Consider the following 26,481-nt stretch of genomic DNA (forward strand, 5'->3'; position numbering starts at 1 on the left):
TTTCCCCTTCGCACGCGCACCCATTGGACTTGCAGCGTTTGACAAAAAGAAAATAAAGTAAAAAAAAAAAACGAAAGAAAAACCAGCTTTCTCGGTTTGATCGCTGACGAGTTCAACAACATGAGAAATAAAGGGGAAGCAACATTCGCGCAACGTACTTGTAATATACATTAAACGAGACAATTTATGCGCTTACCCTAAGACGCAAATTTGGAGTAGGATACCCAGAGGGCACTGCCAGAAATGTGTGCACGTCGCCCAATTGTTCCGAGATGAGACAACAAGAGACTAGTGTACTGCAATCAAGAAAATATAATTTCTTTTTAGGCTAGTGGTTGACACTGTGATTATGTGATATTCACTGAGCGTTATTTGATCGTTCCACACTGCAAATTATGTTCACGTTTAAAATTGAATAGCTGTGTGAGTGGGTCTAGGCTTCACACCCTCACGCAAAGAGGTTGTAAGGAGTGTTATTGACTGATTTACTCGGTTATCCACTTTTAAGGGGGTAACCTTCTTGACAGTGCCCTGGAATTTTCAGAATAAATGTTAAAAATGTTATTCTTCAGTTTCAAGCAACGGAAATCTTCTTTACTGGTTCTTGTTTCGATTACCGCATACCAGTTTTTATTTCTTCGCATTATACTTATTGCACCTATAGTTAAATATGATTACGAGAAATGGGTGGTCTTACTATCAGGCTGCCTTCTTGCTATAAGATTTGTCTGTGACCCGAACTGTTTTCTGTAGCATGAAAAAAAAGTAGAAGATTTATATTGTTTTTCTGCCCGCTTCTCACCTGGTGTAGGGTCGTGAAGAAGGTGGAACCTGTTTAACCTTCCTGCCTTTCATTTTCTCTCTTTCGCTTTTCAGAAGCTGAAATTCCTTCCAACCTGCTTTAGAGGAGGTTATATTTTCGAACCTTTAATGGCACGTGTGAAACAGGTAATTGATTTTTTTCTGGTCATTTTTTTTTTCTGTAGTTTAAACTGATACGCAGTTGAAATGATTTCTGAGGAAGCAACATGCACGCAATGCGCTCGCTGATTTCTGGTGAAAATGTCAGAATTCTGATTATCTTTCGAGGCTGTTTAGATAGTCACGTGATTTATGATGTTTCAAATTTTTACTCACTGTCGGAGAAAGCAAGATCAAGAAAATTTCTTGCTTCATTCTCCTACGTCTTTTCTTTTAATTCGCTACGTTTTATGTGCTTTTTTGTTTTTTCTTTGCGTTTTCTTTTTCTCAGCCTTAGATTATTTTTCTTTCTTTTTTGAGGAGACTTTATTCCTTATCTTCTGATCTTTACTACACCGATGGCCCATCGTGGCAAACATTAGTCACTTAGTAATCAACAACAATGAACACTCAGCTTTAATAAACAAAATATGGGCAAATAATAGGCAAAATATGAGATTGGTAAGACAGGCAGGCAAGAGGCTCTGCCCAGGCGCGTGAGTTGATTGCTGTTCTCGGCCTATCACGTTTTTCATCAAGAGCAAAAATATATATATAAAACAAGCGGGGAAGAAAGCGGCTGCTAGTAAAAGAAATAGATAATTGGTACAAACTTTCAACCCGCACTTCTTTTTTTCCCTCGGGTTTGTAAGCTTAGTTCCGTCATGTCTAAAGCCAACAGCAGCACGAGAACGGTGCAGCTGATGAAGATAATTACGGCGTAAACATACACTCACTGCCAAAAAAAGTATGAAGAGACAAGCCCGCCAGTTCGCCTAACGACACGGTGATGACGGCCATCGTAGTTGCATTGTTAGTCACACTGGAGGCTCCCCCTTATGATTATGGGGCTGGTCGTCATTTGTCCACCGAGGCAAGGGGAGATTAGGTGCGAGTCATGCCGTTCGCGTATGCAGCAGCGTCTGCTGCGACGCTGTCGGCAATCAACTGAGTGGCGGGTGCCTACTTTCGCTACGAACTGGACTCGCCACGTGGGTTCGGGTCATTTCGCTTACCGTTGCTACAATTAGCCTTTTTTTTAATGAGGACGCATTCCTTCCTTCCCAGGCTAAGAAGTGCTTTCTTCACGTAAGGAGCTGCAGTGATCTAACCGTTTTTTCTGCCAGTGCAAAAATCTTGCCTCCTCCCTCCTCCTCTCTCCCCCCTCTCCACACGCCCGCAGACGCATTTTCAATCTTCAGAAGTGCGCATGCATAGCATGGAGGATAACCTATGTGTGAATCGCGCGGTTAATATTACTATTTTTTTGTGTGTCAGAAACTACGTGTACTTTCTGTTTTTCAGTTATGAGCTGCGAAGACCCATGGTGACTGGGAGGACAAAATTCAACGCTGCATCCGGTAGTCATTCATTCTATAATTACAAGCTCATTTCGTCGTCTGCAGTTGAGCTCGGACGACTGTTTTATTTTCTTGCTCTTTCTCTTCACTACTGAGACTCCGAAAATGAAAGCTGCGGGCTGCACTCCGAAGACTGGCTGTTTAGTTGTCTGTGCGCAGCTAGAAGCTAGGCCACCATTACAGCAAAACAACACGCTGCTCGTAAGGACAGGGCAACGTGAAATGGTATACGAAAAAAAATAAAAAGTTGAAAAGGCGGAATGTAAAGAAACCACAGCGCACGAAGTGTGACGCTGCGCATACCAAAGTGGGCAATCCACGCGAAAGGTACAGTCGACCAAAGAAGTTTACGGACCACGGGGCCTCAGAAAATGCTCAATATACGAGCAGCCTTTAAAAGTAGCCAGTAAAACCTTACATCACGGTATTGTTCACATATACCAGTAAATACTGTTATTTGGGAATACCAGGCTACGTTTTGATGCAGCGGAGATATTCAGCTTATCGTCAGGTCTCTTGGTCCGCAAGCTTATTTGGTCGACTGTACGTCTACGACAAGCGCTCTTTTCTGGTAAGGTTTCTGATCGTAAAATTTCAACAATAATCGTTCAGGCGCTTGCACTATCAACATGATAAGACCGTAAGGTAGATGCAGGTCTTGAGGCAACGATACCCATAGTCAACGTGAAGATGGTTACTCAACTGACTTATCCGTTGCTCTAAGTAAATCGGCAGTCTAGGTGTGAATTCCCTTCGGTTAACATACTCAACAGGTTCGACACTTGCCTAAGAACGTTTTTAATTCTTACTTTGTACTTTTCATACTTTTGGTATATAATCTAATATTACGCGATATTTTGAATAATATGTGACAGTATATGATAACATGATCATCACGTCGCCCATGTGAAAGGAGTAGCCGGCACCATATGTTAGAGCCAAGGTCTCTTTATTCGTGTCATTAAAACAAAGAAAAAGAAGAAAATCAGGATCGACACCTAAGTCAACGTTGAAACATTATCGTCTATAGGGTTTCTGGTACACCTTAATATGTTCACGGTTTACCGAAAAACTGTCAATGCAATGCGTCCAAAACGTTGCCGGTAAGTACACCCAGCGCGAATTAGCTGCAAATGTAAGTTAACAGCAAATTTAAAGGCAAAAAGAAATAAATATTAGCTTTATTGTTTCTTTTTTTTAGAAGTAGACGGGTATTACAAGCTATATATCACGGCGTCATGAAACACCTGCGAAGTACACGGATGTTAGTGCTCTCCGTTGCAGCAGCAGTATCAGCATGAGCAGCCCCTTTGCAGACCATGTATTAAATGTGTGTGTCACTGAGGCAACATTCACCATGTGGTAGCACTGTATACATTATTGACCAGAGGGCGAGGATGTATAGGAGCACACTTAGCCCAAAAATACACTGAGAAAAATTATGCGACACCTGTGTATACTATCGTACCTTGCGAATTGCGCCTATATAGAAAAACTAAGCGGCTTCTTCTTGACCTCGCGCATAAAAAGTGAAGAACAGCCTGCAACACACGTTTGTTTGTGGCATTAGTCGTGTTCTTAATGTCGTCGAGCGTGATTATCCCGTCGATCTATTGCATTCTATTCATGCCACCGATTAGCCCCTCATTCGTGCGGTAAATGCGTCGCACCATGTTCCGTCCTTCGTTAGTCACGAGATAGCGTTTCCTTTTCTTTTTTTTTTCGTTTTACCCCGTATCCGGCTACCGCGTTTGCAAATTACCATGTTGACGACAAGGTTCTTCCTGTGGTCCTTGCGACTGCTTTATCCTTAGATACGTACAATAAATTCAAACAACAACACGGGGGCGACGCCATCAACGGCAGGCTTCACTGGAATCGGCAAGTCAGCGCTGGAGATGGAGGCGTCCACGTCGTAGATGACACCAGTAGTGGAACCACTGTTCAAGGGGATGTACGAGCGGAGCTTAACGCCACCTAGTTCTGTAACTGTAGTCAAATTTAGGCGCTTTGCTGCGTGTACACACAGTGTTCCCTCTATCCCAATTTCCTCTTTCTGTTCCCCATTTCTCTTCCCCTAGTGTTGGGTAGCAAACCGGACGCTCGTCTGGTTGACCTTCCTGCCTTTCCTCTCTTTGCTATCTCTCTCTCTCAACAACACGCGAGAGATCAAAACCGGCTATTCCGGGTGACCAGCCGCTTGCACTCACCAGGTCTGCAGCTTTTTTTCTCACCTGCTCGTAACATATAATATTAGTACGAGGAAAGTCTGCGTTAATTAGCAGCGACTGAATTCCCATCGCTCACACATTGCAGCAGAACTCATCTCATGATGGCCGTCGATGGTAATGCGATTACCATTCGAGCTATGTGATGACACAGCGTATTTCTGAAGTCACATTTATTTAAGAATAATAGTGGTCATTCGGAGACTTCCGTTGCTTCGTCTATATGCGTCTTACTGCGATATCGTCCCACTTTGCTATGGCATTCACTTGCCAAAGTCGTCTATGAGCATGACGGCATGATGACCACTGTGTGACATCTACGCCTTAGGCGCCAACTGCCGGGGGGCTCCGGGGCCCGAGCCCTCTCCGCAGTGCACTCCTCCTCCCCCCCCCCCCCCCCCCCCCCCTTCAGAAAACTCCGGAGGGGCCCTCGCACACATAAAGTATCATTACCAGAGCTTTGTCACCCACATTATTTGAAGTTTCTTTTGACGTGCCTCGACCTTCTCACTGGAAATTTTGCTGGGGTTTATAGCTTACTGCATCGTTATTGGCACGGACCTGCACGGCTTTTAATTCATACTTTCGCTTTATTTATGCAAATCCTGACAATAGGAGGACAGGCACATTAGAAGCACTAGCAGCGGCTACCTCATCCGTACTTTTTCACTTCAACACTGTTTTAAATTTCCACTGTAAACACCATGCACATACACAATATATAAAAATATACACAGAGGACAAGGTTTATTATATTTTTAAATGAAATGGAGGTAGCCAATTCAAACTTATTTCTAAATGTATGGATAGCCTATGCCTAGAGAATGAATATGTTGCTGTATGTTCACGTCGCTTCATATTGCTTTGCGTGCTTTTTTTTTTACTATGAAAGAAACCTATAGACTTCAGTGACTGCTTCGGATGAGTCTTTTATCAAGGGCGTTTGAAATGTACGTGAATGATGTCTGTCTCAGTATTGCTGTTCTTTCCAGTAAGCAATGCTAACGGCTTACGAAAAAGAAAACGTTTCTAATAATTTACAACATCTATTAGGGATGGAAACATCGTCACTTGCATGCAAAGGTCGTAAATTTATAGTTCGTCCCAATTAACTCATCCACCAAGATAAATAAAGAAAGCAATGCGCTACTCGAAGGAAACCTAGTGCATATTGTTTCCAATTCAGTGGAGTAGCTGTCAGTAATTTTTCGCTACTGAGATTTAATTAGGTATATTAAATTAATTATCTAACTCAAGACGTACTATCCTAATTATGAAAATGTTAATGAGGCGTTTGTAGGCACAGCCAAGGGACATCTAACTGTGGTATTTTCAGTGACGTATTAATTGCGTACAACATTTTTTCCGGCTGCTAAATAAACCACGTGAAATATGGGCAATACCGCGTGACTGCGCTCCCACCCGTCTCATAAAGCAGCGCCCTCGAGCAAGCTCCCTCTGAGTTAGCCAGAACGAAATAAGGGAAATAAAAACATCGTGATCGAGCTAATGCCTTATCTGCCGCGCCCCAGCCGAAGTAACATGTCGCGTTTGGTGTTTGTTGGAAACAAGTCGTGATCGCTGTTGTCTTAGCGTAGATAAAGTGCACGGAGGTTCTTTTTTTTTTCCACCAAGCCTATCACTACAAAAGCGAATTGACAACGTCAGTACAAAAGTTTAAAGGGGCGTCTTGTTTCGTCCCAGTCGTTATGTCTCTAATGTGCACAAGGTAAACATGATCCTTGCCGAGTAGAACTTGTTGCTGGGCGAGTTGGTTGGGATCTAATGAACACATTGTGGCGCCAAAAAAGGAAAAATAAAGACTTGGGAAGGAAGAGTACGAAACGACAGATTGAGCGCTGAACTTCAACTGATTTTATTCTTACAGCAGGGCAGGGAGAATGAACTAATGCGCATGCGTACATCAGTGTTGCCTAGAGCGATTACAGTGACGTTTTTAACAGTTGCAACTCGTTTTCAAACAGAAAGATAGACGTGTCACTAAAAGAACTCGTGCCTCTCTCTTTGATGTTATATGCCTCCAAAAGTTATCTCGCTAACGTATCACCCCTCCTGCCAAGTATCTTTATCTCACGCAGTAGTGGCTGGCATGTTCCTTCCAGGCAAACCGTGCAATGCGCAGGTAAATGCGCATTATCTTTGTTGATTACAAACAATTCATGCTCCCGAGCCTGGTCATTAACACATCTCCCCGTTTGTCCAGCGTATGATTTCCCACATTTTAGCGGTATTTCGTATATAATGCCCGTCACACATTTCACGTACAGTCTAGTGTGGTTTTTCGGGCATCCTGACTGTTTTTCAACGCAGCTTATGCGCGGACACAGTCCGCTCAATCTGTCGTTTCGTACTCTTCCTTCCCAAGTCTTTATTTTTCTTTTTTTGGCGCAACAATGTGTTCATTATGATCCTTGCCTTGGGAGCTGAAAATGGCAACAAGAGCAAGGCCGCAAATGTGTATCAGTCATGGAAGTGTGGCGGTAGACCATACGCATCGACTGTCGTCAGAAATTATGAAAACCTAAGACAAACCGGCAGCTTCGAGAAACAGCGGCGGAGGACTTCATCTTTGAGTCCTAGCCTACGGACGGATGTTCTAGCATTTATGGCCTCAAACCCTCATGTTAGCGTGTGGGACGTGGCCCCCCCCAGGTACCAGTTTCCAAGTCATCAGCTTGGAGGATTCTAAATGACGGCCTTTCACCCATACCACCTTAACCAGAACCTCACAAAAGTCGATAAGTTACCGGACTTTTTGAGCAAAATCATGTAGTTTGCACGGCCGCGCGCGGTCTCACGCGCCGTATCCTAAAATGGATCTGCGCACAGCTCATACAATTGTGCGCACTGTGTTCTTGCCGCTCTTTTGTTGAAGTGATAGACCGCACGAAGATCACTTCGCTCGCCGCTGCTGCCGCGCTTCCTCACACCAGCGTTTTGACAGCGAGTGTCCGCGCTCATCGAGTGTGAGGTGTTCATGTTTGATTTAGCACGCTGACACCACATGGCCAATAAAACTGCTATCCTTACTTCGTATAATAGCTGTGTACTAATTTGCTATCGCGATCGATGCTTCGCCTTTCGGGCAGAACTGCGACTTTTTTTTCTTACTACGTTTATATTCTGCTTTCGATATTGCTCTACGTTCACAGGCTGAAGAATGTTAAGGGATCAGTAGGCTAAATAATAAAAAAAACGCAACACTCAATATTTTTCTTTAGAGCTGCGTTTGTCCCTGTTATCTTGATCGATTTGTAATAATCCCATCTATGTTTCGCGACCGCCAAGAACGTCTTCGCCAGTCCCGCACGGTAGGCACGTGACCAATTGTTTAAGGCCTAGAACAGCAGCGATAACAAATACGTACGAAACAAACAGAGCCAAATCAATGAAACAATGCTCACGCGACTGCGTCTCGTGCCTTCCGATCACCAGGCCGTCCTCCGTGGTCCACGAGGAGACGCTGAGGTATTGTCGCAGCGTGCTAGGAACGTGACAGCGGAACAGCGCCGTGTTGCCTCGCGGCACGTAGTCATCGTGCACGTGCGCCTCGAACTCTTCCAGGATCACTGCGCGAAGGTGATAGAGACAGAAAGAGAGGCACCAAATCATTTGTGATGACTGTCGAAGTATCGGCTCGAGCATCAGTGTATGAGCGCACGATTAAACAACTACAACAGCAGTCACAATCACAGCAACAGTCGCAATCACAAGAACAATCACAACACTAACAAAACAAGAAAAAAAAACAGAAGAACAGCAGTGAAAGGCGAATGAAAGTTTCTCCACCACATTCCAGATCTGGAACCTGATCTTTTCGACGTTGGTTGTTACAATAGTAAACACTGACATTTTGGAGATGTATGTTTCGAATACTTCATCGCGACAGCATTTTGTCGTGTTCTTTAAACTACATAAAGTCTTTCTATATACAAAGAAGGCTGTCTTGATATAAAAACCTTTGACAAGTTTATCTAGTAGGTCAAGAAAGCCAAGCTTTCCTTGGCTTTCTTTTCCTGCCTTTCTTTGACTTTGGCTTGGCTGCGGCTGTGTCAGCCGGTATCTCGGCGGATATACTTGTGGATAGTGAATGCAAGTACCAGCAAATAGGCTTGTATAACCCGTGCGCGGACGGACGAAGTAGTGCCGATAAGCTCACCTCTGTGTCCTACGTAATAACAACATAAGTTCCTGCATGAAACCTGAAAATATAATGTCAACTCCTAGGTATCTCTAAAAAACGCCAATATTTTAATGGAATAGGTCATTGTATTCAACGGACTGCTTGTTTTACCTGTTTTACTTTGATTTATCCTTACGATGTGTGTCACTGGGCGTTTGCGTTCTCTTGGCCAATTCTCACTTGGCTCAAGAAGTGCAGAATCCTTTGATGTATTAAGATATGGCTCGCACATGCTGCATACACCTGCCGTTACCACCATTATTCCTTCGAAATGCATCATACAACGCTTCCGTTCTTGTGACACCGCTGCGTAGACGGCTCGCACGGTGCATCCGCCTGATTTGGCGTTTGAATAACGGCGTCGCTCGTGAACGGTGCAGTGCACAAAAAGAAAAAAAAATTCATCATATTTAAGTTGCCACCTCTGTGGTTATATAATTATACGCAATTATTCGCATCGCTGTCAGCTGAATACACACCGCTTGAGTAACGCTTTGCTTGACACAGATTCCAACGTATGCGTTGGACCTGCATATTTTTTTGTATGTCACTACGTACAGTGCCTGGACCAGACGAAATGGCGTATTCATTGTCCAAGAACCTCGAACTATATCACTCTTTTCCATATTTTATAACATCAATGCTACTTGAACTCAACGCGATATCCTATAGCGTCTTCGAGAACGGCTGAACTTATACCTAAACTCCCTCCATGAAAAGATCGGGCTTACCTGCGAAATATTCGGCCTTTCGGCTTAACTACCACTGTCTGCTAATGAACTTAGAAAATGCTTGCTCCGTGAATAACCCGGTGACTCGAACAGTTATAAAGACATCAGCCGGCTGAAATTGGATTTCGTCTCTTCCAGGGCATGGAAGATGGTCTTTAAGTGTGTACCGGCATAGTTCTGATTGGCAATTGAACGCGCCAGTGGCGTAATATCTTAGCCATAAATGTGCGCAAAGCATGCGATTAAGTCTGCCCTACTGTCAGATGTTGACATTATATGCTGCGTGGGACTACGCAAGCGCATATGTAATTTCGTAGAGTGCTTCCCGACTCAACCTTTATTTTGTGTTTTTCTTTTCCGCACTACAGATTCGTGAATTAGCCCCCGCTACGCTCGCTAGGCGCAAGCAAGCTTCGCTTAAAATAATGGCGAGACTTGAAGCTTTCGATAGTTTTTCTTGCGTATTGTCGTCCATATGAGGAGCAGCATTTTCGGACACCCACTTTCAGAAGTTATAGCGTGTACGGAAAATGTCAACGTTTTATTAATAATGTTCGTGTCGTTGATAAATACTGGCATGACAGCTCGCACAAAATTTAATGCTGTTGCCAGGAAGACATCGTTTATCGCGTTCTCATGTTTTCAAGCCGTTTATGAAGCTAGTTATGTTTCGTGCCATAGTTATAGTTCTAGCTGCAATGAGCAATAAGCAGAGCCTAAATTTAGAATATGACTAAACTTAATATCAAAGGTGAGAATGCATGGGGATACGTGCGACACTTAACCACAGCGATCGAATTTTAGGAAAATGTAGGAGGCAAAACTGCCACAAGCATTAGCCGACAAAACGTATAATATGCCATAACCTTACAGTCTGTCGTAAACTGCGTCACATATTTCTCATAAATGCAAATACAAACTTTGTCCTGTGCGTACCTTTCTCGATCGTTGTCTGTTTTAGCACCGTTTTGCCAAAATTGAATGTTCGCCACCTAACCCACGTTTCCCCGCCAGAGCGGAATTCATATATTTTTGTGGGCGATGCCTCCTTTAAGGCGCACCAAGCATGCAGCCGTGAAAGCGAATACTTTGTTTTCTCTCGGCGTTCCAGTGGGCGTGGCGAACACAAACACCGGCATGTGTTGCGAGAAGGGTGAAATTTACGTCGCGTGATGCAGCTTGACGTGCGTCTTTCAAGACGTCGCTGCGTGAGCTTACCGGCTTCGATCTACGCGCTCCAATTCCCATAAACCGTTTACGCCAGATGTGTGGTTGCCTTTACGCGCGTTTAGTTAGGCAGGAGGTACCCAGGCACGCGTATAAAGTTAGCGTTTTAATCTCCAGATAAGCACAACAGAATGTTACAGATCGTCCGTGATGAATAGTTCCGAAAAGGGCTAATAGTGGGCATGCGCTAAGCCCGCGGCGTACGCCTGATGGTGAGGTTAATGTGGACAAGTGATCGATAGGGTAAAAAAAGGGGAAGTTCTTACGGTACAACATACGCCACATGTGGATAAAACATTTATTGGCTGTGCGCAGCCACACAGTTCTGTGTCTACCAATAGACAAACTGCGTGGCTTGCTTTGTCAGGACAAGGTTCCAATAGTTGCCTTATAAAAACGCGGGATCGAATACGTTGGTCAGTTTGAATGTTTCTGAGTCTTGTTTGAAGCATGCGTACGATGTACGGCGAACTTGTTATCGCCGAGTCGATGTGGTGAAGCTTATTGTTGCTCTATTGTTTTCTTGCGTCTACGTATATTTTTATGGAGCAATCATCAAGTTAGTTGAATGTATTTAAGAGCCGTGTTTCCTTTCCTTCCGTCTTCGTACACTAAACATTTTAGTCATCTTGTTAGTGGTTTTTTATTTATTTTGTTTTATTTTATTTTCTACCGCTACAAACTTATGTTAAAAGCTCCATCGTGTGAAAGGAGGAAGGATTTAGGATATAGTTAAGATATCGTGTATACGTCACTTCAGCATCGTCAGAATAGGTTTCAAATAACATACCACGGTGTGGTAATGTAACTTTCGGTAAACATAAACAGCACTTTGTAAGCGACTTGCGGTGATATCCCTGTGGCTATGTCGTTGCGCTGCTGACATCGAAGTCACGCGTTAGATCGCGACCATGGCGGATGAATTTCTATGGCGGCGAATTGCAAGAAAATGTACTTATATTTATGAGCACATTAAAAAACTAGATTGTCAAAAATATTTCGGAGTCCCCACCTCGAGTGTCTCCTAATCAGGAAGTGGTTGGGCCCATAATACCCCGGAATTATTATTTTTTTTTTAAGTTTCCTTTGTAAGTGACGTGTATGGCTTCATATTTGTTCTGTGCGAGATATTGTTCTACTCGGACAAGCCAGGTACAGCGTACAGCCTGGTGTAGAGCATAGATGTCCATTCGTAATGATTCGAGATCGCTCCAGTTCGCATCATGCGAAGGAGTTCTGCGAAACTCTCTCCAAACTCTAATGGAAGAGTGGCTCAACAGGCACAGTAAACAACAGATGCTACGCGCACTCTCAAAGCGGACTTTGTAAATGAAGCTTGCACGCATACTCTTTTAATCTACATAAATAATTAATCATTCGCCCCTACCCCCGCTGTTCAACAAACATACACCAACATAAAACACAAACTCGAAGTGCAGCTCGGTCGCGAGCAGCAATCTAGTTTCATGGACAGATGAATGCGCGATTCGAAGCGGCATGTGACATACCATGTATCGGGCAGAGAACGCACGCCGAAAGCTCCGGCGCAACAATGGTTGAGCTGAGTGGCCCGAACTGCACAACGCGCTCGAGCGCATCGGAAACCGATCGGACAACGGTCGCGACGACGTGCACCGTGCTTGCCCTTTCACCAAGCGCTTATTGACTTTGCGATCTCCCGCTTGGCCTAAATCTTGACTTACTTACCCCTACGCCGGGGAACGGGGCTGATGAGGTATCTCCCGAGGACGTTCAATGTTGTGCGCCCCGGCTGGCATGCTTGAGTTCGTTTATGCTTGCGATAAAGCCTTCGGTTTTGTTCATCGCGAACTATACTTAGCGTGGGGACTGGCTGCTTCGTATTTTATTTTTTTTCTCGAGATGACTCGCTTTTTTTTTCTTGTGTCTGACTTGGCACGCGAACATTGACCGTTAAGAACTTCGTGTTGAGAACGTCTCGAAGGAGAAGGGTAGTAAAAGCGGATGGGCCGAAGTTCAAGATATAAATGCTCAACCAGGCCCCCGTACGACGCTGGAATCACGCACCCTCTATTTGCTCGAACTGGCCTTAAGCAAGCGGCCTGCGGGGAGACATGCGCTCATCTTATTCGGAACTCACTGCCTGAGGGGGTCGAAATGATCGTGATCACGCCATGCGCTTAATTCGTCAGGTTTCGTGTGGTCGCCCAGGAAGCCACGTGTCAGGCTAAGCCGCTGGGACTTCGTAGAAAACGAAGTCACATGAGTTTCTACATCGATCCTGCAGTAGGCGTATTATTTCTCTGCCCGATTGTTAGGTCCGGAAAAACGTCAAATGGCCAGGGGGTGCTTGGAAGGAAATTAGGACGCCGCTACAGGGTCATTACAGTATTTATCAGCTCTGATGATGATTACTGTGGTGACGATGATGATGATGATGATGATGAGTGTGAAGAAAGGCACCGAGATTAATCAGACGTGCGTCCGGTCCGCTACCCTACGCATGGAGAAGGGGACTAAGGGATAAAAAGAGACAGAAGGAATGAAAACACGCAGTGGGAGTATGTCCGGCTGCCCAACACGCCTATAACCAGTCACTGAGGCCAGTCCATTTCACATACTTCTGATGTCCGCATTGCTTTGAATGCCTATGGCGCCTGGGTCATGGTCCATGAATCTCTGTCTCTAAATATGGTCTATGATCAGGCGGTCATGTCTTCTTGGGGCACATATAGTCGCCTAAGAGTAAATTTGGTGGCACCGGTCTGGCAAACTTTTATGGGCTTTGAAGTGGGCAGCTTTATGATGCATATTACAGCGAAGCTGTTTAAGGCTAGGCTTCCATGCAATTTTGGTTTGCGTCAACAAAAACTGTCGTCATCACCTAAAACATCAATTTTGCATACCCTCCTAAGCAAGCAAAATATGCGATGGCTCATTCCCCTCGTAATGGAGAAGTTATATATATATAGTCACAGACTCAACCGCAGAGCACAGTATTGATGTGGAATAGCCGCCACAGTGTGGCTGCACTTAAGAGGAGGAAGACGACGTGTTCCCGATCGCTATAGGGTCGCCATCTTGACCACCGTTGGCTTATGTGTAAATGTATTGTAGATAGCTTTGCGTATCAGCGACACGTAACATTATTTCGTGAGGGTGGACGTTCCTCATACCCGTCATGGAGCTTCGCAGAGGTCGCAACACCGAAAATGCAACTTCGGCTCCTCCTTGCCGCACAAAAGAAGGCATAGGTCTAAAATTCACTTTTGAGCTGCCAAGTAATATAAGATTACAGTTTCTTGACGTGTGCATGAATTTTGGTGCGGATCATGTTTGCTGGCAGTATAATTCACGATCTGCAAAGCCGGTTTTAGATTCCGCGTTGCGGCACTCAGAAATGGTAAAACGCGGAATTGTTCTGTAGTGCTTACGCGCTGCCTTGATAAAAAACTAGCGTGCACAAGCTATGCACGAGTCTTCGAATGCAAGTGGAACGCAATAAGGCCGCAGGGTTACCCTGTGCACTTCATCACATCAGGGGCCCTATAACGTAAAACTATTCCAATATGTTTCTATTCCAATCTTCTGACGTCAAATTTGCGTAACCATCGTCGCAAGCACCGGGCGGTCACTCGCAGGGTTGTCTGAACAGGCCAATCAAACGCTTTCCTCGTTCATAGAATGTCACTTTTGTTTGCTTGAAAAACGAATAACATTGCCTACACTGAGCGGCTTGTCGCATCTAATTGGCTGACAAGAGGCGAGGAGAACGCTCAAGTGGAGAGGGATTCACTGGGGCAGAGCCAGTGCACTGAAAATCGATAACCGGATGGAGAGGGTGGTGCCGGCGTCTGCGATTGGTCGGCTTTCCCTTACTTAGCTTGTGGTGGCTGGTCGAAAATCACGGCGGCATGCAACGGAAGCTTAAGAATGACGCAAAAACTGACCTTCAGCAAAGAAGAGTTGGCAGAATGAGGTGGTAAACGTGCCGAAAGGGCTCGGAAGCGTTACACGGCCACGCAAGAAGTTTTATAATACGCAAATACACCCATGCTCTCCGGCAGGTGCGAGCAGCCAGCGTCTCAGCGATCGGCGGCAGCTATCTTTTATTCCATTCGGAACGGGGCAGCCTGCGGCTATTCCGAAGAAAATCCAGTTTTGTTCGGCATATTAATGCATCTTTATCGCGTACACGTCACTTTGACGCGATGAGTTTGGGCGGTTTTGTGACGTCGCGTTACAGGCAGGTGAAGTGGGTGCAGCCCGAAAACATTTTACCAATAGCCGAGGGCTGATGGCGGAAAGGGGTCGAATCAGAAATAACTGTTTTTCTTTTTTCTCTCAAGCCACGCATAATCAGTGTATACACATCATATCAGATGGGGAGGTATCGCGGTTTTCGGGACGTCGCGTGACGGAGAGGTGAAGTGGGCGTGGTCGAAAAAAACTTTTTCACCGATCGTGGAGGGCGGATAGCAGAATTGGAATAGAAAACTTTGGAATAGTTTTACGTTATAGCGCCCCAGTTTGCGAGAAGCTCGTGCGCATTGCAAAGCAAGCAAAATGCGGGTGTCGTCCTTCTGTTTAAAATGAACGAAACTAAAAATTGGCAGTTCTTTCCTGCGTACATAAAATTTCAAACGGCCTAAAGAAATGAAGCAAAGCGTTATCGCGTTCGGGTGGAATTTCCTGCACCGCATAGCCTTACTCGCGTTTGTTCCACTGTGCACAGAAGGACACAGGTCACGTCAATGGGTGATAGGAAAATGGAGCCAGAAAAATGTTAGCCGTTTTGTCGATTGTGCCTCAAGAGCGGTGTAAAATATTCTCCTAAGCTGTGGTCATATTCACATTGGCCAAACAGGCCGATGTGTCAACGTACGCCTCAGAGAGCACATAAATTCCTTAAACGGCGCGCCATTGAATCACCTGGCCTCACATTGTAAATCGTGTCCGTGTAAGCCCATCTGCGGAAACATAGTCATTTTTTTCCGTTACCCTAAAAAAACCACACAAGAAATTTCGGAAGCCTATCACATCACCAAGAACGCCGCACTGTGTGAGCCAACCATTCTTAATATTGTATGACAAAGAATTCAATTTTATTAATCCATGTTAAAATGTGCCTTAGATGTAGCTTTGTTTTTTACCGCGTCTTGACATGCGCGATGCGTCCACTTTCTATATATCTATATTTTTTTCCATACGTCCAGTAAACATCATTTGTGAGTGAGCGGGTGTGGAGTGTGTTCCTTTTGTACGTCCTGTGTGTTTATAGCGCTCGAAAGTTTTCTAATAAGGCTTTTGTCGTTCAGTTAAGTAGAAATACTAAGGCCTTAGCTTTGCGTGCTGCACATACCGATATTCGACTTATCGTTGCCTCGAGCTATATGCTACTGTCAATGTTAGACAGCGGAGACAGGCTAAGAAGACATGAAGTAATATGTCTACGTCAAGGATTTTATCACACCCGAGAGCCTCTGTTCCCGACGACACCTTTCTGTAGCAGCAAGACAAAGTCAGCGCACGCACCCGCACGTGTGGACCTTCTGCTGTAGTATTACTACGCCAAGTAGTGCCGACGTTCTGCTGGCCGTTTACAGGGCCAGGAAAACCAGACAATGGACATCAGAAAGGCACAAAACTTGCAACAGCAAAAACAGAACCCTTTTCCCAAAGCAAGCTTTTTATTTGTTAAGAAATAAATCGACCAAAAAAAATATAATAATTGGTACGGTGTCTTTGACGCTACGTAGCTTCCAGATGACTCTGTGTGCTTCGAATTCGTAGTTTTGGCTGTGCAGCCACAGAAAGTTGCCGCCGGGCGCAGAATGAATGAAGACATCGATAAGCTTGAAGAAAAACCAGCGATAATAGCGATACTCTAAAATAAATCTAAAGACTAATTGCAGAATGCTACACATGAAAGGACTTTGTAATATCATGTTCAGGCTACTCTTGCGCGCTGCGGTGCTGGTATATTGTCGGTCACATAAGTTTGCGGGACATGCGTGCTATGAGAAATGATAATTTATTGGTTCGATGAGGCATGTCGTTTCTAATTTAATTAATTATCGTGTAGGTCACGAGAACAACTACACAGTGAAACATTGAATATGAAAATGTGTGCCAACGCTTGGTACCTTTTTCTCGCAAATCCTGTGTCCTCTAAAAGCTTGTGGACCTGCACTGTCCATGTACACGCTCATTAAACACCGTTTGAGTGTCCGATTATTACATTGCGCTACGAAAACGCATATATTGCTTTCATTAGCGCTTGAAACCTTTGGGAGAGTTGCGGAAAGGCATTGTAGCGCCTTATTGCATGCTCTCGGTGAATGATGGAGATTGTCTCGGAGGTGCAGGTGCACGCCTAAGACATTTGCAAGGCAAGAGGCTTCGACAATGTGTCAAAAACTTGTGAGAATGGTACGAGTGTCTTGAATGAAATACTGCGCGATCTGACACGTGACACATCACAGAGGCTGACATCGTGACATCTGACACAGAGGCTTAAGACGGAAAGGACTTACGAACTATAGTGCTATCGCTGGTAAGACGGGACACCATTTTTGCACAAGAAAACTGGAGACTATTGGAGGCCTGCATTCTTTAGGAATCGTACTACTCAACGATCACCCGAAGTGTATTTGAAGGCATTCGCTCAGGTGAATCGTGGTACTTAGCTCTAAAAATTTACGGAACAAATGACTCCTATAAACGGCTTCGAGTCTATAAAAATTGCGACTCTAAATGTGTCACCATGCACGTCTTCAAGAAATCTAATCCTTCTGCGGCCTTCGTACGTTCACGCTTAAGCATCTACGGGCACCTGTGTTGTGAACATGCGAAATGGGAAACTGATGCCACCGAATCCTATGAACGTTGGTCCATCGCACTGAGTCAATATACTAACGTGAAATTCGGGTAAACACGGTGAGTGAAGTGGTTTATTGACAGAATTCTGAACTGCTAACTTTTTTTTCTCTTTTCATAGAATTGTCATAGACATCCGTACGGATACCTATATAATAATCGCAATTTATACGTGTCTCTGCTTTCCTATATTGTCTCCAACATCACAATAAAGTCCTCATCGTACTAAAAATAACTTATTCATTTCCTTACACATCTATCACTGGTTGATCCAGCGGCTCATGCCATTACAATATTGCTTCTTCAAAGCTCTTACAATAAGTTATACAAATTCATTACATACTAAAAGTATCCTGTGGTTTCACGCTCACTAAGCAAAAACTAAGAATTCTTAGATAATTTTAATTTTAATCAAAGGGAAGACAAAGAACTGGAAAAAGTAAATGACTGCTTAAAGAATTCTATGAACGCGAATCATTGAGAAAACGTTGAAGCATATCGGCGATATGCATCGAAGCGACCGGAAATTTTTGTGCGTAAATGACGTTTCACACATATATTCAAAATTGCAGAGGTGCACGCGTGACGTGAAGTCTTTGTGCAAGACCTCTTGAATAAGGCGAGTTAATTAAAGGATCCCCACTACTACCGCCGACAAGGCTAATAATTTCATTATGCCCGCGCGTGTACGGCCGTAATAAGATATAAAATACGTCGTCGTAGCTGACGCGAGAGCTTTCAAAGCGCTATTTCTACCAATTATTAGGTTTTTGTACTTGAACGGTCAGATAAACGCGGTTTCGAGTGCCCCCATTCTATGTCAAGATAAACTAATATACTTGTGACGATACGCGCAAGTAACCTTGCATGGGCGTTTAATATTACAGTTTTTCCTCCGGCATTTCAATACTTTGGGGCCTTACGTTATAACAAGCCTCTTTTAATGAAACGTGGGTGCAGTGCCTGCAGTTTTTTTTTTTTTTTTCATATCGCTACTTCGAAGTAATTACGGGACCAAGACTGAATCATTCTTTAGTCCTTTTTAAAAAAAGATAGAGGAGCTCATGCTTCAACTGCCGGAGGCTAAGAGAAGTGCGGCGAGACGTCCTTACATCCTAGACTGCGCACACAGCAAGAAGAAGTGCGTTAAGATTAAAAATGCGTCTAGTTGAGAGTTTGAACGTGGGTGGCTTTCGTTGCTAAGGTGGAGTTGTCTTATCCCTTTAAGGGGATTTCTTATTTTCTCTTTGAGCTTATGCTCCCGGTTCTGGAAAATGCACAGAACAAAAGTTATCTTCTATAATTTATTGGTCAATGAAACGATCAATTGACTGGTCGGTTAGTCACGTTACTCCGCTGTTTGATAGTTTGTCAAAAGTAGAAATCGGGAAATGTTGCTTGGCGCGAGCACGCCCGCAATGTAGCTTTAGAAATACGGTTAAAGGGGGCAGGAATAACAGGTATGGTATGGTAGGAAGACGTTTATTTAAGTCCTGATGGATCAGTCGGCGACTGATGCGGGCCGCTCCCACGTCGGGACAGAGAGGCCGAGCCCCTCTGCCGTCACACGGGCCCTCTGGACAGCCCTGAGTTGGTCCGCCAGCACTTGACTGTGCAGCATCCGCTGCCACCACTGACACATTTTTTTTTTTATGCGCTCAGTAGTTATAAGCAAGAAAAGGGGGCTCGTCATGTTCGCTCGTCAGACTTTGGCTCACGAGTGGCATAGTGTGACGCAAGAAGGCGTATCTGACGTTGGATGGAACCAGAAAAACACCACCTTTCCAAAACAAGAATTTTAGCCACTACGCCATTACCGATCTTTGTTTCACTACGACAGCAGTTACAGCACAAGAATTCAGTTTACTGGACGCCTCCGTCGACGACATTATGCCGTCTTCGTCCTCCTCAGCGCGCCTTCTCACGTTAGCCATCGATGTATGGCGCCATAAACTATTCCCACCATCGCCACAAGGAAAAGATCTCATGCCCCTGTCAATATGTGCAGCTTTGAACGGGGCGCGTTAACCCCACTGCGCTGTCACTATGCTTTGGCGCTTCGGCAGTTTGTGCTGGATTGTTGCACCAGCGAGACTCATAGAGTCTGCGTTTGTGCATGTATTCCGTTTAGGCGAGAACAGGCGATTCTGTAGCGGACGAAGGCAGCGTTGCGTGCATCGGAAGGAATTTGTTCTTTCGTAGGTAGTGATTTCAGCTCCGAGAAGTTGCTGCTGTTGGCGACGTTGGCGCACGCGCACTGCGGTAAACTCTCCCTTTACTGCACCCGTTTTCATACTGCTGTACGCGTACTTTCTGCAAGACCTTTCTGCAAACCGTGGCGCATGAAGCTAATGCCAAAAGAGGAGGAGGAGGACAACGATGATGAGGAGGAGGAAATAAAGATACAAGGTAGGGATGCTAACCAGAAATGCGTCTGGTTTGCTATCCTGCTATTGGGGACGGAAAAGGGGGAATATAAAGATGAGATAGAGAGAGGACTGAGGGGAAGGAAAGGCGCGTGCCCTAGAAGGGCCGCACCAAGTCGAAGGCCTGCACACAGGCCAGGCGCCCTCAAGAAAGACAAAAGCGCCTTCACAGTTTTGTGGGCCTACGAGCGATGGGGACGGTTTCCAAGTATCGCCTGCACGGACAGCGGCCGATCGTCCAGTCGTCGCAATGTGATAGATGGTGTTTGTCTTTCCGACTGAAATCAGCGACAGCGGCACATTGAATCTGCGATGTTCTCTTAACCGCCGCAGACGTCGCACGCAGCACTGTCGGTCATTCCAATCAATGTAGTGTAAGCCTTCGTGAAAGCCACGCCTAAGCACAAACACAATAGAAGCGATGCCTCACGTCGGTGAAGCCCGGGTGGAAGTTGGAGTAGGAGTGAAGGGTTCATGTCATGTAACCTGGTGCGCCTTGTATTTGGGGTGATCCACTATGTTAAAGACAGCTTGCGTGCCAGGTGACGAAGCTGTCTTGCAGCGTCTGTCCTGGAAAAGGGAATGGGAACGCTGTGTTCCCTCCCCCCCCCCCCCCCCCCCCATCTTGATGTGACTCTCGGGCAACGTTGTCTGCATGATCATTTCCACTCATCCCGCAACCTCCCGCAATTGCCAAGTAGCCACTGGAAAATAATTTCGTGGCCTTTTTGTTTGACGGGGTAGTCAAGTATGAGAGATTCGTGTGTTAGCTCTTCGTGAGCTCTGCGTCGGAGAACTGACTGCATGGAATGTAAAGCCGGTCTCGAGTCGGAAAACACTGCCCATATGCAGGACTCTCTGTGTCAATCAAATGAAGCGCGCTGAGCAGAGCCGTAAGTTCTCCAGCCGTAGACGTCGTGACGTGTGACGTCTTGAATCACAGTGTTACTCCTCTTGTCGGTATAAACGCAGCACCATCAGAAGTGGTCGACGAGACCGAACCTTCAGTATAGATGTGTACGTTGCTATTGTATTTCGCGTACAACAGGAATAAGCTCTGTTGTTTTAGCGTAGAACGTGGTCGATCTTACTTTTTCTGAAGTCCTAGAATTCTGAGGTGTACTTCAAGACGGCATGGAGGAGAAGCCATGGAAGAGACACCGCCCTGGCTGCAGGTGCGTACCTCGGTGTAAGCGAGACACAATATGAACTGACAGTTGCACTAAATGACGTGCGGTGTCTTTCCACGGTGAGTCCGGCGAGATGGTCGGAAGGCGTCCGGGCAGTGTGCCTGACTTGTGCACGCATTGTGTCGACGGCTATGTGCGTCGTGATTTATCAATCTTGAGCAATGGCAATAGTTTCAGCCGTTCACACATTGCGTGGTATTTCAGGGCATATCTTAAGAGCTTGGGCCTGAATGCTGTGAAATGTATGCACATTACAGTTTTGCAGGTGTTAGATATGAGAGGTAGGCTGTACGCGAGGGATTCAAGATATAACACCCTGTACACTGTAACGTAGATTGTGTGGCCACATCCCAGTTCTTTCCTGCAAGGAACTTAAACAGATGACGAATATCAATCCGTCGCATTTTCACGTGGTTCTCGTAAGGAGCTCAGGACTGGTCCCGGTCAATCACGAGCCCCAAGAAGCTGTGACTTCTTCTGGACGATATCACTTGTCCGATGATTAATATGCCGTATGCAGACATTGGCTTCCGGGTAAATGCCACCACTGCACACTTTACCCACGTCACCTCTAGAGTCCTTGTTTACGAAGGTAGCATGATGTCGATGAGAAACTTAAAACCACACGTGTTGGTTTTAATTTTTAGCTGACGCTGGGTGATGAACATATGTCAAGTTACTGCGTATGAAAACAATAATCTTGCTGGATTGTCCGTGGGCAAAGGACATAATGCACTCATATCCGGACAGTCTGATGGGAGATGATAGGACTGCTCACTATGTGTTACATAAAAGTTTTCTTCCGAGCGTGAAAGAAGCCCGTGAATACACCGCAAATTTCCGCGCGACTGGCAGCTCGAGGCACTTGGTATTTATTTGCGGGCTGCTTTCACCCCCGGAAAAACACTTTTATGTAGCACGCATTGAGAAACAGAAAACTGTATCGGCAGTTTTTCATGTAGCCCTGCACTTTTCTCATTGACACTTTCTATCTATTTATAATAATTGAGAAGTTGATTAATTACTTAAGAGTAATTATCTAATTAGGCAGAATGCAAACAAAATAATTTGAATATCTACAAGCGACGGCAAGAGAGAGAGAGGCAAAAGGGGATGAAAGACAGGGAGGTTAGCCAGCGTAAGTACCGGCTGGCTACCCTGTGCTGGGGAAAGGGGTAAAGGGAATGAAAGAAAAAAAAAGAAAGAAAGAAGGAAACAAAAACTCGCACAGTAACGCGATGCTACGCGCTACAACATTTAAAGACGGTCGCACAATTCGCATGTCCTTAGAAAGTTCAGCACAGCCCTCAAGGCCTTGAGTACCGAAGCCCGTCTGGACCAGTGTCCTAGTACCTTGGTTATGCCCAGCCACGTAGTATTTGCATATATTTAAGTTCTGTCTCAAGTTAAGTGAAATATCCTGTATGGGCCGTGCGAAATGTGATACGCACAGTGATCCCACGAACACGCAAACAGCACACATGTCCACGTACGCGCACGTATGCACACCAAATTTGTTCGCAGAGCCTCATAAGGGCAGCAGCTTTTACTTGTGGTACTAGTAAAAACAATACATTTCGGGCCTTGCAATACCTTCTTTTCAGCACCTGCTGCGCCCACGTTCTCCAACATGTGAGCGTGAACGGGAGGCCGCACAACTGCGGCTCCGACGCAGAGCACATTTTCCCAGCCAGTCAAACCGAGACGCCCCCATTGGCACTGCTGCAATCCCTTGTCCCCCGCACGCGCGCGATCGAGCTGAGCAACTGACAAAGGCTTCGCAATGCGGCTCCAATTTCCGGGACACGAGCCGCGAATAACACCTAGCATGCGCGGGGACAAAAGCGCTCGAGGCGTTCATTCAGGCGAATAAGTTAGGGAGCAGACAAGCAGGCGCACAGGCCAGGCAGACAGGAACGTGAGAAGGAGGAGGGTGCGAAGGTGCAGGCAAGCAGGATTGGATGGAGTCAGCACTGCAACCCGATGACATCGGCGTCGAGCTCTGCGATGGGGCACTCTGTACGGCGGTTGAGGAGTGAGGGAGGCCACGTGATCAGGGAGCGCAGGCTCGACTTTGCAGGGCTTAGACTCAGCTCGGGACCTTTGTGATTCCTTGAAAAGCTGGAACGGCATTTCGTTTACACAACCCGCCCGCCGGCAGCCCGCGACGCGAGCTCTGACAAGATCTTCGCCGCGGTGCTCGACCAGCTAAAGGAACAGGCGCTGAGCGCCTCTTGGCAATTGACGCCGGCAGCGTCGTCATGCCAGCATATGTACTCGGGTTTCAACGACGCATGAGAAAATAGCGAAGCAACCCAAAAGACACCGAAATGAGATGGTTGAAGACGGGAACGAAAGAAAGAGAGAGAGATAGAGAGAGAGAGGTACAGGAAAGGGAGTCACCGCCTCGCTGTTGACAGGCGAGCAAAAGCTGCCATAACAATGCCGCATACGAAGAGTGCCACCAGAGAATGCTGTCGCTAAGGTGCTTTTTTTTTTCGACACGTGAGCGTGCCTCAATCAGCTCGAGGTCCGGTGACAACAGAAGCATGGGAGCTTACGGTGCGCCGAACACGATAGAAAGAGCTGAACTCCCACATAAACGAGAAAGAAAGACGTGGAAGGTTTAACAAGGCTCTAAAAAAGAAACAATCCGAAGGAAAAAGCTGCGCATCGGGATAATGATACAGACGCCACGAAAAAAGCGGCCGCCTGAAAGGTCGCGGTGCTTCTCTTCTTTCGAGTAAACAGCCGGATGCAATTTCACGAAGCGCTTTAATTATCTCCTGCTTTTACGCGCCTTTCAATCTTCGTTTCAGAACGGGCTCTCGCTATTACGAGCTGCCGTATTTGATCACGTTTTTTTTTTTCTCAAAGTGATGCAATTTTCTTCACACGACACTTACCACAGCCACTTTTTATTGGTTGTATCTTGTATCCTTTAGCTAAGCACTCAATTATTAGCTGAAAACTTGTGTTTTCGTATTCTTCGTAGGATTTTGGAAGGTTAGGTAAAGTTTGGTTAGGTTACATCAGGCTATGCTAGGTTTGGTTATGATACACCTGCTCTGGCGTACCTACTGGCAATTTTTCGCGGTAGTTTGTCGCGTGACTTCCGAGCGCCAATACGAATAGGACCTGGGTGGCGGGAGAAATTCGTTTAAGAAAGTCTCCCGGCTGGCGGGAGATAGACGCTAGCTTTTTTTCGTGAGTTTGTCACGCTAATTGGTTTGTGTTATGGCATATTTGTTGTCCCGAAGCACTGTGTTGTTGGGTTGCTGTAAGACTAAAGCTGCCGAACAGAAGAGAGAGAGAGAGAGAGAGACAGACAGAGAAAGAGCAAGGACAGGAAAGGCATGGAGGTCAACCAGACGAGCACCTGGTTTGCTACCCTACACTGGGGGTGGGGGTAAGGGGAATAGAAGGAGGAAGAACGGGAGAGAGTGAGCACTGAGTGCGTATGGGAGCGCGAAACGAGCAAGGGAATAAAATGTACACGAAAAAAAATTGTTCCTCTGTGTTCAGTATGTTCAAACCACCCGATTCTTGACGCATCCCCCTTTTAGGGTACGTGCCCGGTTTTGAAAGATCATCATCATTATCACTATCATCATCATCATCATCATCATCATCGTAACCAGAGAAAATATAGTTGAAGTATTAAATAATGGTAGAGCTTCTAGCATAGATTGCTTTTAGACGCAATTTGATCGGGCTTGAAATATTACGCACTCCAAACAAATCCTCGTAAAAAAGAATTCTCGAACTTATCGAAATATCCGCCGAAAGATAGTTTGAGTTTCTGTCAAGATCTCGTTCCAATGAAATTTAAGCACGATATGTCATAAGTGGTAGGAATGGACAGACTTATATTCGCAGGTCGACCGGTTTCCTAAGCACGCAAACACCAATACCACAATGAACAGTTTTCAGTCAGTCTCTTGCTTCGGACACCTATTGAATGGCTTAATAGTAAGGCTCCACTTAGGCTTTCACATTACCCAGTCCCATGAATGAGGTCGAGATTTCCTCGTCTAACTGACGGTACGTGTGCTAATTTTTACCCTCCCGAATCGTAATTCTCAAGACGAAATGCGCCGTTGCTGTGTTGAAATTGTCAAAAACTATTGAACATTATCGGTTTTGAAGTTGCGGAGCACAGCTCCGATTATGTAAGGTTCACTAACTGTCACATAATGGTCATTGCGCAGCTGACGTGAAAAACAACTCGCACCCGGCGCTGGCGGTGACGGCTCACCTGCTTTCAGCGAGATGTCCCTGATTATACGCCAGGGCGAGCTATACATGCCCTCAAGATGTTCTTTGCGTATTGATTAAGCGCAGACTAAACTTCTTCACCAACCCGTGCGAAAATTCACACTGTAAATTATTTCTTTCGTCAAAGTGGAAGGCACATCGATATCTTGTCGATGGAGTAATCTATGGTCAAACGCAAATTCTCAGGTTTCTTCAAAAGCACTATCGACGAGCTTAGCTAGGAATACTCAGCCATAAGGTGATGTGTGCACAAAGCTCGCGTGTGTTCGGTGATGTGCTTTGTTTTTGCAACACTTACAAAATTGTAGAATATCGTAGCTATCGATGGGGTTTTTGCAATGTTTCATTTCAGGTTAGTTGTACTACTAATTTGCTTTTCTCTGAAAGCATGGTGGCGCCGAAAGAATTGATTTCTAATTTGGGTTAGGCAAGTCGCAAACCGAGGGAGCACGGTAAATTACACATCTAAATACATCACTTTTTGGAGGCAAGGACAGATTACTCGCTGCTACGATGATAAATGACCTGCGAGCTCTTGTCGTTTGGAGATATGCCAGTTGCAACGAGCAGGCCTGATCGCGAAGCACGCTTTACTGACGATCAATTTAGAAGAACCTACAGAAAGCAGTAAGTTGGGTTCGAGGCTGAAGTATGCAAAGACGCTTTGAACAACCATTAGAACGGCTTTTGATATTGTGGCCGCAGTCTTCAAAAAAGCTGCTGTTCTCTTAGAGGAACCGTCGTTTACGTGGTCACTTTGCGAGGACGTTTAAATTAAGCGGCTGCAGTATTGCGTACCCAAAACGGGACAAATTTCGGAGCCACCAAAAATGCGTCCCCCGTGCATTTCAGTTTGTGCTTCTTTCTAGACATGCCTTTTCTTGCACGTTGCTCGGTATATCGACATTCATATGATGAACGATGCAGGGACTTAATATCTTTAAGATCAGACGCTTCCAATTAATTCACCAAAAGGAGAACTTTGTGGATGCATTTAGGTGATTCGATAGGACTTTTG

The 26,481-nt window shown here is 45.4% G+C and overlaps 1 protein-coding gene across 1 annotated transcript in view; it reads right to left on the bottom strand.

Annotated features, from left to right (window-relative positions):
* The window catches only part of LOC126536806 (cell adhesion molecule Dscam1-like), a 494,472-nt gene that overhangs the window by 197,007 nt on the left and 270,984 nt on the right, over positions 1-26,481 (bottom strand). The window contains exon 3 of the mRNA XM_055074010.2: positions 7,975-8,139. Within this exon, the coding sequence (XP_054929985.1) occupies positions 7,975-8,139 (165 nt within the window). The remainder of the gene's footprint in view (positions 1-7,974; positions 8,140-26,481) is intronic.

The sequence above is a fragment of the Dermacentor andersoni genome, chromosome 4 (genome assembly GCF_023375885.2).
Source record: "Dermacentor andersoni chromosome 4, qqDerAnde1_hic_scaffold, whole genome shotgun sequence".
In the NCBI taxonomy this organism is placed as follows: Eukaryota; Metazoa; Arthropoda; class Arachnida; order Ixodida; family Ixodidae; genus Dermacentor; species Dermacentor andersoni.